The sequence below is a fragment of the Gossypium hirsutum genome, chromosome D04 (genome assembly GCF_007990345.1).
Source record: "Gossypium hirsutum isolate 1008001.06 chromosome D04, Gossypium_hirsutum_v2.1, whole genome shotgun sequence".
Taxonomy (NCBI): domain Eukaryota; kingdom Viridiplantae; phylum Streptophyta; class Magnoliopsida; order Malvales; family Malvaceae; genus Gossypium; species Gossypium hirsutum.
The window spans coordinates 15,190,295-15,206,920 of NC_053440.1; the positions used below are offsets into that span (position 1 = coordinate 15,190,295).

Below are 16,626 nucleotides of genomic sequence, written 5' to 3' on the forward strand. Positions count from 1 at the left end.
TTGTAGTAACTGGTACTAGTGGTAGGACTCCAAATTGTGCATACTGTGGTAAGAAGCATCTAGGTGAGTGTTGGACGAAGATGGGTACTTATCTAAAATGTGGGTCTATTGAGCATTCAATTAAAGAATGTCCACGTTGTGTTGATTATATGCAAGCACTGAATCAGAACCAAAATCAAAATCAAAAGCTGGATAGTTACCTCCGAGGGGTCGAGGTCAAAATAGGGCTGGTAATGCTAGTGCAAATGGTAATATGGGTTAAGGTCAGTGAGCACGGGGTCAGGGGACGAATAGGACTAAGGTTAGACAGTCAGCCTTAGTTTTATACAACTAGGTGTCGAGAGGACCGAGACATATACGACGTCATTATAGGTACTTTTACGATCCATTTTGTTTAGTACTTTGCTTTGATTGAATTGGTTCTACCTGTTCTTATGTTGCTAGTAATGTTTCTGATGAACTGGGAATCGGGGTAGAGAAAATCGTTAGTAACATTACTATAGTTAGTCTTTTGGGACAGTCCGTGGTGGTAAACAAAATCTATAGAAGATGTCTATTGGAAGTTTAAGGTGAGGTATTTCCAGCAATCTAATGGAGCTACCCTTTGAAGAATTTGATTTAATTCTAGGGATAGGTTGGTTGGTTAAACATCAAGTTACTCTGGACTATACAGCTAAGAGAGTGGTTTACAGATAATTGATGGTAAAGACATTGTGATGGTGGGTGAGCGTAAAGATTATTTGTCCAATGTGATCTCCACTATGGCAGCAGAGAAATTAGTTCGAAAAGGATGTGAGACATATCTGGCCTATGTTCGGGATGCAAGTGCAAGTAGTTCAGCTGTGGATAGTATTTGTACTGTAAAAGAGTTTTTAGGTGTTTTTCTCGAGGAACTACCTGGGTTACCTCCCGATCGAGAGGTTGATTTCGAAATTGAATTGTTGCTTGGAACTACTCCGACATCCATTGCTCCCTATCGCATGGCACCCTGGGGAGCTCCGATTTTGTTTATTCAGAAGAAAGATGGTATAATGAGATTGCGTATTGATTATCGATAACTGAACAAGTTGACTGTTAAGAACAAATATCCTTTTGCCAATGATTGATGACTTGCTCGATTAGTTCCGAGGAGCGATGGTGTTCTCTGAAATTGATCTGATGTTTGGTTATTACCAACTCAAAGTGAAGGATTTAGATGTGCCTAAAATTGTATTCAGGAGTCGGTACGACCATCACGAGTTCTTGGTAATGCCTTTTGGCCTAAAACCAAAACCAGCTTTCTTTTATTGACTTTAACGAACAAACTCGAATCTACACATGTCATCGAATAATCACTATGAGTTAAGAATTCAACGATCTTGCCATACCAAGCCCTTGGTGCTTGCTTTAATCCATAAAGTGTCTTTCGAAGTTTTCTCACATGCTCCAAATAATCTCAACTCTAAAATCCCATCGATTGATTCATGTAAATCTCTTGGTCTAGCTCTTTGTCAAGAAACACATTTTTCACTTCCATTTGCTACAAGTTCCAGCCTTTACTGGTTGCAAGTGCAAGTAAAACTCGCACCGCTGTAAGCTTTACTATCGGACTAAACGTTTCATCATAATCTAGTCCACACCATTGAGAAAATTCGTGTAAGAGATAGACTTCACATCTATTGGCTTTGACACAAGCTCCCAAGTCTCATTTCTTTCTAGTGTAGCAATCTCTTCTTCTATGGCTTTAACCCATTCCAGAATTTTAAATGCTTCCTCAAATGTCTCCGGTTCCTTCTCATCTTCGTCAACTATAGCAACATTGGCCTTGGCATACTTGGGATTTGGATTTCTGACACTTTCTGATTTCCTAAGTGGAGCTGGTGCTTTCGGTTCATTCGACTCATCTTTTTTATTCGATGGTTGATGCACATCAATTTTGGTTAGATGCTGAAGCACATCAGTTTCAAATGGATGCTTGTGCACACCAATTCACCAAGGATTTTGAGTTTTAACGTCATCATCAGCAACCTCAACTTTTCCCAAACTTAAGTGAATTTGAGAATCTTTCCACTCATGCCTACAAGCATCTAATTGTGGCGATACCTCCTTCTCCAATGGCCACTATAAAGATGATTCATCAAACGCCACATTTTGAGATGTATAACATTTTCCGATTATAGGATCATAGCATCTCCACCCTTTTCTTTGGTTGTCATATCCTATAAAATACACCTAACAACTTTCTCGCCCATCTTGCTATGTAAATGATCAGGAACAAATACATGACATACATATTAAAACACTCAAAAATAACTAACTATAGGTGTCATGCTCCACAATTTCTCAAGAGAAGAAAGAAAAGATAACATTTTCTGGAGGAAGCTTATTGATTACAAAAGCATTTGTCTTCATTGCTTCCGCCCAAAACCGTCCCGGGACATTTTTCGTGTAAAGCATACTACAATATATCTCTGTCAAGTACCTATTCTTCCTTTTAGCCATGTCATTTTTTTGTGAGGTGCTTAGTCATGTGAACTGGTGACATATTTGACACTCTCTAAGAAAATTCAAGAACTCACTTGAGGTATACTCTCCTCTATTGTCGGTGCATAAACAACGAATCCCTTTACCAATATTTGCTTCACCCACCTCTCTAAACTCCTTAAACTTTATGAGAGTTTTTTATTTTTCCTTCATAAAATAAACCCACACAAATTTGAAAAAATCATCGATAAACATGACCATATACTTCATCCCACCAATAGAAGCTTGCTTGACCAGTCCGAATACATTAGAATGGATTAACTCTAATGGTTCCTTTGCTTTAAATTTAGACCCTTCATAAGGAAGTTGGTGTGCTTTCCCATACTGGCAGCCTGCACAAACCATATCCATCCTCACTTCGAGTTGCGGAAGACTCTTCAACATCAACTTCTTCATCATCACACCTAGCTTGGAATTGCTAACATGGCTCAGCCTCAAGTGCCATAAATCAACTGTCTCATTTTTCCTCATCTTGTCCACATATACAACTTCGACAGCCATCACATAGACTAATTGTAATCTTCGCCTTTGAATCACCGGCTCCTTAGCAGTCTCTAGGTTGCAATAAATCTTCACATCTTTAAAACCGAACAAAACATAATGTCCTGAAGATGTTAACTATTATACCAAAAAAAAAGATTTTTCTTTATCCCCGGTACATGGTAAATGTTTTGCAATGACACCTTAGTAGTACTATGCGAAGGAAGGATTACAATATTACCGACATAAGTTATCGATAACTTCGAGTTGTTTGCAGTCACCACCACACGACTTCCTTTGTATTTTGACAAATTCTGCAACCTCTTCTTATCACTTGTCATGTTATTTGAGCAACCCAAATCAACAATCCAATTGTTCTCATAATCGATTTGATTGAATGTTACAACTGTAAGAGCCATCTCCTTTTTCGCAACAAACAGTGCCTCAACATCCCATTCTTCATTGTTGACGGTAGCAACATTAGTTTCAATGAGATTTTTCTTTGACCAACAAATGTGCGCCTTGTGACCCTGTCTGGGGCTTCGCAACCCCCCTACATGAGAACCTCTTTCAACCCGAAAAGTCTTTGCCTTGTCCTCGTTCCTTTTCGATCCATCTTGTTGCTTGGAATTCCAACTACTCTTATTGACACAAAGAACTTGCTACTCCCCATCTTGGTGAACTCCTCTCGTATTCTTCTCTAACGAATCTTGACCAGCAAGCAAATTCTCGAACTCAACAAGTGATATTTGGTTTGCCATCCTTGTACTACAGCCATAAAGCCTCTGAACTCTGGTCTCAAACCATGGATGATTATCTTCTTCACCTTAGTGTCCTTGATCGAAGTTTGTGGATCCAAATCACCAATCTCTCTGTATAACATCTTCACCTTGTAGAAATATTGCGAGATTGTCATGTCACATTGCCCCATCGACACTAACTCGCCCTCGAGAAGTTGAAGCTTCATGTCGTTTCTCTTGGAGAATAAACTTGCCAATGTATCCCACGCTTCTTTAGGAGTTTTGGCATCTCGAATATGCTCCAGCACGTCCTCTTCAATTGTCGTCTTCAAAGCAAAAATTGATTTGCCCACTTTAATTTCCGCATCGTATCACTTGTAGGATCTACCATAGGTTGTGTAGTTTCGTTTCCATTCACCGCCTCCCACAAGTCTTGGCCTTGCAAGCAAGATGTCATACATGTAGACCAAGTGTTGTAGTTCTGATTATTGAGCTTCTTAACTCCACCGATGACATAAACGTTGCTCATTTTGCCGAGAGGAGACACAACAAACGATATAGAAACCTGGTTCGGATACCAAAATGTTGGACACACAACATATAACAGAGGAAAACAATAAAAACAAAGGCAACTGAGAACTGATCGATTATTTCTGAAACCAACTAAATGCCTTATATAAGCTTACATCTCATGGCAAACCACTACCCTTAAAACTAGGGACACATCCCATGACAAGCCACTACCCTTAAAACTAGGAACACATCCCATGACAAACCATTATGCTAGAAAACAAGAACAAGGCTGAAGACTCAATTAATAAACCAGCACAAAAAAAAATAACCAGACCAATTGACCAACATAAACAATATAAACATTGCTTGTGTTGCCATTTTAACATTGTGGTCAAGGATCAATAAGTATATGGTCATTTTAATTGTCTAATTCTTGATTTTTGTTTTAAGAAAAAAGGCTGGCAACATATATTTGGTACAAGGAATCCTTCTGTGAAACAGGTAGCTGTCAAGTTTAGGAATCATCATCATCATCTTCTTCTTCTTTCATTTTACCGAGTCTCAACTCTACATTTAAAGGCGCGATCATCAACTTCTTCTTCTTTCATTTTACCGAGTCTCAACTCTACATTTAAAGGCGCATTCAACTTGGGCTTATATTAGCAAAGCGTGATGATCTAATTCAACTATATAGTTGTGTTGCCTCAGTAGCATTAATGAGGTACAAGTTCGAACTTCGGATGGATGCTAGCATTACAAACATGTTAACCGCTACACTACTCTCCTCGCCTCTCTTTGGTTATTACTTATGACGAGAGGTTTGCGAATAATTGTTGGTATGACATGTTAAGAATTCCAGCATTAACCGTGGGATAAAGAATTTGCTTGTGTTTTGTCAGTTTGAATACTAGTTTGCTGACACTGTCAGTAAGAGAACTTATTACAATCCATGTTTTGGATTGGAAAAGTATCTCATGTTCACGCTTACATTAATCTAACAATCACATTCTCAAAGCAAAGATGAAGGTTAGACATTTCTCAACGATCTTAAATAGTTTTTTGTTGGATAATGCTAATACAGAAAAAAGAAATTTGAATTATTGTTCTAGAAAATAGCCACAACCCACAAACTACATGGGGGCTACCTCATCAAGCTACCAATTCCATGATATAAAAAAACAAAAGCTCCTTCATTTATAAGGCTGGGAACCCTCAGAGTCTAGTCTAGGGTTTTTCATCCCTAACTTCAATCACATCTAATGCAATGTAGTATGCATATAACGACTCACCAACTTTATCAACATAACATAACAATACAATCATAAGTGTCAAATTTCAAAATTGACACCCCATCACTGTAATATTACTTAATCCACTCCTAGCATTACTTGTTTCAATCAAGTTTACTAGCCCTAGGAACTAGGAATCAGTTGATTCTTCTTGTGCTAAACTCATTTGAATAGAAATTCCCGATAACATATGTTCTAACCGTAATAAAAGAAAAATTAAAAAACAACAACAAAGGGAAACCCTATTTAACTGCAAACAAAAAGAAAGGTCGGCTTTTCTCAGCACATCTACTATACTTAGCGCTTCTTCTTGCTTGCTTTTGCAGCACTGGATTTTGATGGTGTCACGATCAGGTAGATGAATAGAACCACAATTGATATCACAGAGATTTGAGATCCATACTTAGCCAGCAACCTCTGCAGACATAGAAGGCTTATATATTAATTTCAAGGGATCGGTCATAGCTAGCAGTTTATGCACTCCATAAATCAAAGGCCGAGAACTAGAAGGGTCATCATGCATCCATTTTATTTAAATTGTCACGCAATGAAAACCCAACCACTACTAGTAACACGAAGAGCAAAAATGTTACAAAAAATGGATGCATATTATCTTTTCCTGAATCAAATATGCTTATCTCTGCAAGCATCTCAGTTCTTATCCATCCAAATTTTAGAAGCATGATCATTTCGAAAAGGATAAATAAGAATCATTTATACCTTAGCCTTCAATATTTAGTCACCACCAAAGCACATCCCACGAAAAAACAAAAACAGAAAACCATTAGTAACATTTAGAAAAGGAAAAAAGATAATGAATAGCTATGATTCATTGATTACTGTTATTCACACAAAACTTACCCAGTCAAACTTCTTCTCAGGAGGTCTTTCTGCAAGAACATCTAATGGCAAGATTGGAGTTGAATATGCCTCCTAAAAAGACACAACAAATTAGAGCGTCAAAGCTTTTTCTTTCTCCACATTTTCTTTTCTTTTCCCTTAAAATTTAAGGAAACTACACTCAGTTTTGATCTCAAACCTGCAAAGCAGCCTTTGTGGGAATGCGGAAAGTAATTACTGCCGGGGCACCATAGAACATTCCTTGCTTTTTGGCCTCTAGTTCAAATGAATGAGATAGAAGACCACCACTGCAGATAGCAAAGTTCTGCATTTTTATTAATCCAATCTAGGAATAACATATTAATAGAATTAAACAAAAGCAAAACTCACGCATCAAGTCTTTCCCACGACCGTGAAGTGTTGCCACTGACAATATCAAACATATCTTGAGGCCAGCTATCATCGAGGAGACTCATATCATATGCTGTCCTGAATCATTTTTTTCCCCAGAAAGATTGTTCCTCAAGATAATATCCCGAAAACACAAAAGCTCAAGAGAAATCTAGAAAACTTCACTTGTGAATTCGAAAAAACATCAAAAGAGGAAGAAATATAAAAGGCTTCATACTACCACTGTAGAAGTTTCCGAAAATTTCAGCAATATTATTCAAGTATTATATTGGATCATATAGAAAAACCAATCTCCAATTAGAATTGATGATCAAAGAGGTTAGATCAAGCTTAACATGAATAATAATAATAATAATAATAATAATAATAATAATAATTGAAAAACCATGAAATATGCAAAACCTTAGAGCAGAGAAAGTTATAAGCAAAAAAAAAAAAAGCGTGCCTAATTATATTCTCTAATCGCAAAGGTTAAAAAGGAATAAAATTCCTATTGAAAGAATCGGATTTACAATTTCATTCCATTTCTCTCAGATCCAAATAACTGAAAAAAAAATGAAATTCGCTTCAAATCCACATATTTTCTCTTGAATCACCTCAAAAGAAAATGTGATCTCTCTCATATTCAAATCAGCTACTTATCACGCAAAGCTTAAAAAGGAAATCGAAAGCTAAATAAAATAATAAAAACAGCTCGAATTCAACTCAAAATTGAGGATGGATTCAAAATTTAGAAATTTCATCTTGAAGGAAAAATCATAGCTAAATCTAGATTGAAGTAAAGGGAAAGAAAAAGGAAAGAGAAACGCACGAGAAGCCTTGGTTGTAGATGTCGATGGAGACAGAAACGCGTTCGGAACCTGATTTGAGTCTGGTCAACGATGCCTTCTTGTGAGCGACGATGAATGGGGCGTCGCTTGTGGCGGTGGCTACTGATGCAAAGAAAATAACAATCAATGCCTTCATCAGCGAATTTCTGATAAGCGTCGCCATGAGGGTGGCGTAGCTGATTTTCCTTTCTCCTGGCCTTTTAATTAGAATTTGAAATGGTGCTGAAGCGTTGAATAAACAAACAATGAGTAGGGTTTATGATGTTGATATCGAGCTTACCAGGGACAACAAATCTGGTTCCTCTGGTGTACGCCACGACGTCGTTTCCCGTTTCATGATATTGAGTTGATCTTTTCAGTACTGTTTTATTTATTTTATTCCATTTACATTATATTTTATTTTACATGATATACTGTTATAAGTAGGATTTAAATATTAACATGCACTTTTTTTTTACAATAAAATCTAAAATATAGATAATAAATTACATAAGGTATTAATAAAAATTAAATAATATTTATATTCACAAATATAAATTTTTAGCAGTTTATTGTAATTATTATTTATAGTTTTCAAATTATTTTAATTTACATATTAATTCATCATTTAATGATTCAAGTACCGAAACACCTTGAGGCTTAATATGATGAACTAACAACCATAGAGAACCCAAATTCTTGCTCTTGGAATTATTTGAATCAATTGATCCAAGTGAATTTTATAGAGAAAAATCTAACAACTTAAAGTGGACGAAAAGGGCCTAAAATGAGCAACTAAAGAGGGAAGATGGAAGAGCCCAAGATAGGAGCCCAATGCCGACCCAATTGCTACCCAAATAAGCTAATTAATATTATTATATTACTTGCAAACTAGCCTTAAACTTTTGCCTAAACCCGTTCCAACCCCTCCACTTTTGGTGCATATTCATTAGTGGCATTAAGCTAAATTTAGCAAAGCCATCTCAACCCCTCTCCCTACTATCAAGGGCTGACCATGGGAAAGGGGATTGACTACTATTTTTAGCTAATACAAGCTGTCATCTCCCACTATAAATACATTTCCTCGCCTCCTCATTTCTCATTATCTCATTCATCCAACAATTATCCATTACTCTTCTATTATTTCTCTCTTTTGCCTTCTAATTGTTTTCTCATCTTTCTTTCCCTTGCCGATTTCCCCTATTTAGAAAGAGTTAGCAAGCCCTTCATAGCAGCAGCAATCAAGTCTTTTGAAGGCCTTTGATCGGCAGAACAAGCAGAGAGGAAGAGAAGCACACTAGTCTAGCTTCGGAGAATCACCGGAATTTTGCCTTCTAGTTCTCTTCTCTTTATCTTTTTAAGTTTATTTTGTGATCATAAACATGAATACTTATTGTTTTGATGCTTCTATTTTAATTAAAATGACTTAATTTGTGTTTGTGTTAGATTGATTGCGTTCTGTTACTTACATTGTTAAAATCATGTTTGTGTTGTTATAGGCCTTGGTAATTTGGTCAATTAGATAAAATCATGCCTATGTTATGCTTGCATTATAATTGTAAGGTAACAAATGAATTAATTATTAATCGGATTGAAATTGTAATTAATGGACAAAATATTTAATTGGTGCATGTTTAATCTTCTAAGTGTAAAAGTGGGTTTAATTAGCAATAGTATTAAACAATATTCTTACCTTGCATAACTTGTATGGTTGTTGTGATTAAACTATTTCATTATACAAATATATTGTTACTTCACTCCATCTTATACTTGCTTATGAAAATTGATTAATTAATTTAACATAGGAATATGTTTAATAGATTGATTAATTAAGTATGTATGTGCATTAGTTAATAAAAGACCAAGTTGCCATGAAATTATTCATAATAACATGAAAATAGTTTTAATAATTCTAAGTTAAAATGAGATTACTTTAACACGCTTATGTCATATTGATTAAAACCTTTTTTTTAAAATTGTGCATTGGAATTTTACTTTTTATTTTAGTTGGTTACTTAGTTAATTTTTAGTTTTTAGATCTCCTCTTACAAATCAATATATCTTCCTTGTCCAATTTGTTTAAATTTACATTTCATAAATACTTGCTTGTACAAGCCCTGTGGGTACGATAACTTGACAAACTTTTCACTTTATTACTTATTGCGATTGTCTACACTTGCACATTTCCATCATTCCAATTTTTTGATGTCTTTGTTGGGGACCTATTTTAAAGGACATTATTTGTGAAATTGTTAATTTTGCATTTTTGTTACTTTTTTGTTAAACTTTAATTCCATTACTTTTTGTGATTGTTTCAGGTGTTTATGAGTATTGATCAAATTATTAACTTACTCCCCGTAGATCCTGAAATTGAAAGGACTTTTAGACAAAGGGCAAGACAAACAGCTCCAAAAAGGACTGTAAAGATAAACCTTGAAAACTAAAATCAAGGAAATGGAGCAGATCATGCTCAAAATCCATCCTTGTTGCTGATGACAGGGATAGAGCCTTAAGACAGAATGCTATGCCACTGTTTAATGAGCTTAGTTCGAAAATTAGAAGGCCTGAGATCGAGGCACAAAAATTCAAGTTGAAGTCATTTATGTTCCAAATGCTTCAAACAATGGGTCAGTTTAATGGAATGCCTATTGAAGATCCTCACCTTCACCTCAGATTTTTATGGAGGTGATTGATTCCTTCAAGTTAGCCTAAGTACACGAAGATGCACTAAGATTAAATTTGTTCCCATATTCACTAAAGGACAGAGCTCAAGCCTGGTTGAACTCATTGTCACCAGATTCCATTACCACATGGCAAGATTTGGCAGAACGCTTCCTTATGAAATATTTCTCACCTAGCAAGAACGCTAAGTTGCGAAATGAAATCACTACCTTCCAACAGATGGATGATGAGTCCTTATATGAAGCGTGGGAAAGATTTAAAGAACTATTATGGAAATACCCCCATCATGGAATCCCGTATTGTATCCAATTGGAGACATTTTATAACGATCTCAATGCTCACACGAGGATGGTAATAGATGCTTCTGCCATGGTGCTCTCCTTTCTAAGTCTTGTAATGAGGCTGATGAAATTATTAAGAGAATTACCAAGAATAATTATCAATCGCCAACCAATCGAGCAGCTTCAAGAAGTGTACGCCCACACTTCACTTGCAACTCAAGTCTCTTTTATATCCTCAATGCTTAAAAATTTTACTACTAATGGGTTTAACAATGTTGCAGCTCAGCCACCCAATCAATTTGATAATATAGCTTGTGCTTATTGTAGGGAAGGGTATTTTTTCGAAGATTACCCATCAAACATAGAATTTTTGTATTACATAGGTAGTTAGAACTAGAATAGAGGGAATAGGGACCGCAATCAAATTTTTATAACCCGTTTTGGCAAACCACCCTAATTTTTCTCAGAGTAACCAAGGGGATAGATCCAGTGACATTTACATTCAACCCCGACCGACCCAGCCACCTGGATTTACTCAACTACTTCAAAAGCCACCACAATTCGAACCTTCTAATAGTCTAAAAAACCTATTGAAGGCATATATTGCAAAGAATGACGCCACTTTAAGGAATTTGGAGAATCAAGTGGGTCAATTTGCTACTAAACTTAGGAACTGACGACAATGTGTTTTTTCCTAGTGATACAGAAAATCCAAGAAATCTAGGGAAAGAGCATTGTAAAGCATTAACTCTAAAGAGCAAAAAAATGTTAAAGCCTAACCTGTCGAAGTTGAAGAGTAGTCCGCTGATACTCGAGATAAAGTGCAAGTTCAACCAAGTGTTGAAAATCCAGCTTCACTAGAGCCAGAATCTATAAATTCTGATAAGGTAACTTTTAAACTAGTCAATTCTGATAAACTAACATCTTTGTTAAATCCAGAAGTGTCACAGCCGACAAATTGCCCAATGCAAGTAAAGAATCCTCCACCACCCTACCCTCAAAGACTTTAGAAGAAAAAATAGGAAGTCCAGTTCAAGAAGCTTTTAGACGTACTCAAGCAAATTCATATAAACATTCCGTTGTTAGAAGCTCTTGAGCAAATGCTGAATTACGTCAAGTTCATGAAAGATATCCTATCCAAAAAGTGGAGACTTGTAGAATTTGAGATGGTAACCCTGACAAAGGAATGCAGTGCATTCCTGCAATATAAGCTACCCTAAAAATTAAAGGATCCAAGATTTTTTACCATACCCTGCAATATCGAGGCAACTTATTATGGTAAGGCATTGTCTGACTTAAGGACAAGTATAAACTTGATGCCTATGTCTATGTTCTGGCAATTAGGGATAAGGGAAGTTAGACCAACCACAATTACGCTTCAGTTAGCATATCGATCTTTAGCACATTTGGAAGGAAAAATCGATGATGTATTGGTACGTGTAGAAAAATTTATTTTTCCTGTTGACTTTGGTATTTTAGACTTTGAAGCAAATAATGAGGTGCCAATCATCTTAGGAAAGTTTTTCCTAACAACTGGAAGGACCCTTATTGATGTGCAGAAGGGCGAGCTTACCATGCATGTTTAAGACGACCAAGTAGCATTTAACATATTTAAATCTAAGTGTTTTCCTGATACAATTGATGAATGTTCTATAGTGACTGAGTTAGAGGAATTAGCCGCAAAATGGGAACACAATTCTGTTGAGGACCCATTGGAACAAATCTTAATGCCAAACCCTCCAAGTAATAAGGAGGGGAATGAATATTTATCTTTTCTAGAAGCTAGCTCAAGGGGATTTAACTCACAATCGATCTTTGAATATCTGGAATTAGAGAGCAGATAGCATGACCAACCAAAAGCATTGATCTAAGAGCCACCTAAATTAGAACATAAGGAAGAAAAACTCATTGTGGTGCTCAAACAATTTAAGAAGGCTATTGGATGGACCTTAGCCTATATCTGGGGTATTAGTTCATTCGTGTGCATGCATAAAATCATCCTAGAGAATGGTGAGAAAGGGACGATTGATGGACAATGGAGACTGAACCTTATTATGAATGACATAGTAAAGAAGGAAATTATTAAATGGTTATATGCAGGATAACTTAACCCATCTCAAACAGTTCATAGGTAAGTCCGATCTAGTGCGTGTCAAATAAAGGTGCATTACAGTCGTGGAGAACAAAAACAATGAGTTAATACAACCAGAATGGTTACTGGATGAAGAATTTGTATAGATTATCGGAAATTGAACAAGGCGACTTGAAAAGACCACTTTCCTGTGTCGTTCTTGGATCAAATTCTGGATAGACTCGCCGGGCGAGACTATTATTGCTTTCTTGATAGATACGCAGGATAAGACCCAATCACGGTAGCATCGGAGGATCAACACAAAACAACGTTCACATGCTCGCATGGTACATTTGCTTTTAGACGTACGACCTTTGGTTTATGTAATTCACCTATTACATTTCAAAGATGCATGGTTGAGAAGTTTTTGGAAGTTTTTATGGACAATTTTCAGTGTTCGGAGACACTTACGATGATCGCTTAGACAATTTGGCTAAGGTTCTAAGGCGATTGTGAAGAAACACACCTTGTACTCAATTGGGGAAAGTGTCATTTTAAGGTACAAGAAGGTATTGGTTTGGGGCACCAGATAACGAGACAAGGGATCGAAGTAGATAAAGCAAAGGTAGATGTTATTGAAAAACACTCACATCCAATATCTGTAAAAGGTGTTAGGAGCTTTTTGGGACATGCTAGGTTTTATCAGAGATTCATCAAAAGCTTTTCCAAAATTGCTAAACCCTTATGCAAATTAGTGGAGAAAGACACAACATTCAACTTTGATAAAGAATGCTTGAAGACTTTTGATGATTTGAATAATCGGTTGGTTTCAACACCAATTATCGTCACACCAAATTGGGAATTGCCATTTTAATTAATGTGTGACGCAAGTGACTTTGCAGTAGGAGCTGTAATAAGCCAGCAAAGGAATAAATTTTTTCATCTATCTATTATGCAAGTCGGACTTTGACAAGAGCTCAACTGAATTAAACGGTAATAGAAAAAAGTTAGTTGCCATTGTTTTTACTTTTGAAAAATTTTGATCTTACCTTGTAGGTACCAAGGTGGCTGTTTTCACAAATCATTCGACAATTAAATACTTACTTGCCAAGAAAGATGTTAAGCCGAGACTGATCCGGTGGGTACTTCTACTTCAAGAGTTCAACCTTGAAATTCAAGACCGAAAAGGGACAGAAAACCAAGTAGCAGATCACTTATCTAGAATATAGCAGCAATGAGAGACTTCTCATATTGTTCCCATTAACAAAAAATTTCTAGACGAGCACATACTAAAGGTAAATCACATCTATAATACACATTGGTTTGTTGATTACGCTAACAATCTAGTTTATGGTGTGATGCTGCTCGATAAGTCGTACCAACAAAGGAGGAAGTTCCTTCATGACACAAAGTACTACTTTTGAAAGGAGTCATACTTATTCAAACAGTGTGCATATCAAATGATCAGGAGATGCGTCGCAAAAAATGAGGTAAATGATATTCTATATCATTGTCATTCATTTTTAAGTGGGTGACACTTTAGAGGTTCACGTACTGCGGCCAAAGTATTGTAAGTAGGATTCTTTTGGACAACTTTTTTCAAAGGCGGATATGCTTATGCACGAATTGTGATCGCTGCCAGAGGGTCGGAAACATATCCAACAGAAACAAGATGCCACGAACAAACGTTATTAAGGTAGAATTATTTGATGCTTGGGGTACTGACTTTCTCGGTCCTTTCATCCTTCTTATGGTAACACGTACATACTAGTAGCAGTAGACTATGTGTCTAAGTGGGTTGAGGCCGAGACATATCTAACGAACGATGCCAAGGTAGTGATAAAGCTTTTTTAGAAACATGTGTTCATAAGGTTTGGAACACCTAGGGCTATCATTAGTTATAAGAGGTCCCACTTTGTGAAAAACTGGTTGAAATGGTTGTTCGATAAACATGGAGTGAAGCACAAAATTGCCATAGCTTAACATCCACAGACAAATAGGCAGGCTAAATTGGAAAATAAAGAAATAAAAGGTAAACTCAAGAAGTAGTTTGTCAAAACCGATGAGACTGGTCCAGAAGACTAGATGATGCTTTATTGGCCTACATGATAGCATACAAAACACCCTTAGGGATGCCTCCCTATCGATTTGTTTTTGGGAAAGCCTGTCATTTGCCTTTGGAGTTAGAGCATAAAGCTTACTAGGCTCTCAAGTAGCTCAATTTGGATCTCAAGCTTGCTAAAGAGAAACGGATGCTTCAGCTTGATGAGTTAGAAGAATTTCAAATGTTTGTCCATCATTTGAAACTTCTTCCAAGGATGGCCAACCATGAATTGAGGAAATGTGGTTGATTCTGCTTGATTCTTGGTCAATTTGAGTGCCACCGTAACTCAAGACTAAGACTCGGTCACTAGCAAATCTTCGGGAAAATCTCTAATTTCTTTAACACTTCAAGGACCTTGTGTAATTAAATTAAAAATTGATTTATGATCAGCCATGTGTAGCTGAAAATTAGGTTGACTTGGTCCCCAATTTGGACGGTTTTTCAATTAGAAGAAAACTCTCAGACTTGTCCAAAAATAGTAGATAGTTTAGAGGACCAAATAATATAGTTTAACCACTTTAATTAATCAATTTACTTAATTAATTAAAACCCAATTTATTAATGAAATATTTAAAATGAATTATTAAATATAACTTTATATTTTATTATTTAATTTAATCATGCATGGCCCACTTTATAGCTTAAAAATATAATATGCTCAAATTAATATAAAATAAGCCATTTTATGCATTAAAACTATATAATAAAGTATAAAATCACATTTTAATAATTTCTATGTCCTAATTGCATATTTTCGTATATTTCATTAATTTATTTGATAATTACTTGGTTTTAACAACAAATTTAAGTAAAAAGGTGATGAATTATATAAGAAAAATCCTATATATTTTTCAGTTTACAATGTTCTCGTATGAAAATGCCAAAATTTTCAAGGAGAGATTGAAAAGATGGCATGACAAGCACATCTGATTTCAAGAATTTGAAGTAGGTCAACAAGTTTTGTTGTTCAATTCCAGATTGAAGTTCTTTCTAGATAAGTTAAAATCTCGTTGGTCCAGTCTATTCACTATTCAATGAATTAAGTTTGGTGTATCCCGGCCCAAATTGTAGTTCTTTCCAAGTAAGTTAAAATCTAATTTGAGCCTTACTCAGGATGAAAAATGAATTAAGTTTGGGGGTGTGGAAACACTAAAATATATAGACTTTTTAGCAACTTTTGAACATTAACTTATGCAAATTCTAAGTAATTTCTGTCGAATTTTATGACTTTATTATTAAATAATTAAATTGAGCTTAAATTATACTTTATTTCAAATTTTATTTATTTTTATACTAAATTTTTGTAATTTGGCTAATTTTTGACAGTTTTGTACAAAGGGTGAAAAATTAGCTCGAAAGTCACCTTGAATGATTCAAGTACCGAGGCACCTTATGAACTCAAGATGATTAATTAACAGCCATGGAGGACCTAGATTCATGCTCTTAGACTTATTTGAATTAATTGGTCCAAGTGAATTTTATTGAGAAAAATCTAACAACTTGAAGTAGACAAAAATGGGCCTGAATTGAGCAACTGAAGAGGGAATATGGACGAGCCCAAGAGAGTAGCCCAATTTCGACCCAATTGTTGCCCAAATAAGCTAATTAAGCTGATTATAATACTTGCAAACCAACCTTTAACTTCTGCCTAAACTCGTTACAACCTCTCCAACTTTTGGTGCATTTTCACTTGTGGCATTAAGCTAAATTTAGAAAAGCCATCTCAACCCCTCTACCTACTATCAAGGGTCGACCATGGGAAAGGGGATTGGCTGCTATTTTTAGCTAATACAAGCCGCCATCTCCCACTATAAATACCTCTCCTCACCTCCTCATTTCTCATCATCTCATTCATCCAACAATTATCCATCACTCTTTTCTCA

At 35.9% G+C, this 16,626-nt stretch overlaps 1 protein-coding gene and 1 non-coding gene across 2 annotated transcripts; both read right to left on the reverse strand.

Moving 5' to 3' along the window:
* Nucleotides 1-5,427: 5,427 nt before the first annotated feature.
* On the reverse strand, nt 5,428-7,937 carry LOC107948528 (translocon-associated protein subunit beta). The gene is made up of 6 exons (XM_016883116.2): nt 7,608-7,937; nt 6,776-6,874; nt 6,585-6,693; nt 6,407-6,478; nt 6,266-6,271; nt 5,428-5,962 (listed from the first exon to the last, which is right to left on the reverse strand). The coding sequence occupies exons 1-6, from the start codon at nt 7,787-7,789 to the stop codon at nt 5,843-5,845; spliced, it is 588 nt and encodes a 195-aa protein (XP_016738605.1). The 5' UTR covers nt 7,790-7,937; the 3' UTR covers nt 5,428-5,842.
* Nucleotides 7,938-10,474: 2,537 nt separating this feature from the next.
* Nucleotides 10,475-10,580, reverse strand: LOC121216694 (small nucleolar RNA R71). Its single transcript, XR_005912874.1, has one exon. It is a non-coding gene; the product is annotated as a small nucleolar RNA R71 (small nucleolar RNA).
* Nucleotides 10,581-16,626: the final 6,046 nt, after the last annotated feature.

Coding starts and splice junctions, on each gene's coding strand:
- LOC107948528 (XM_016883116.2), bottom strand. CDS start 7,789: ATGGCGACGCTTATCAGAAATTCGCTGATGAAGGCATTGATTGTTATT. Junction 6,694..6,775: donor TCGTGGGAAAGACTTGATGC/GTGAGTTTTGCT, acceptor TGCTATCTGCAG/TGGTGGTCTTCTATCTCATT. Junction 6,479..6,584: donor CCACAAAGGCTGCTTTGCAG/GTTTGAGATCAA, acceptor GTGTCTTTTTAG/GAGGCATATTCAACTCCAAT.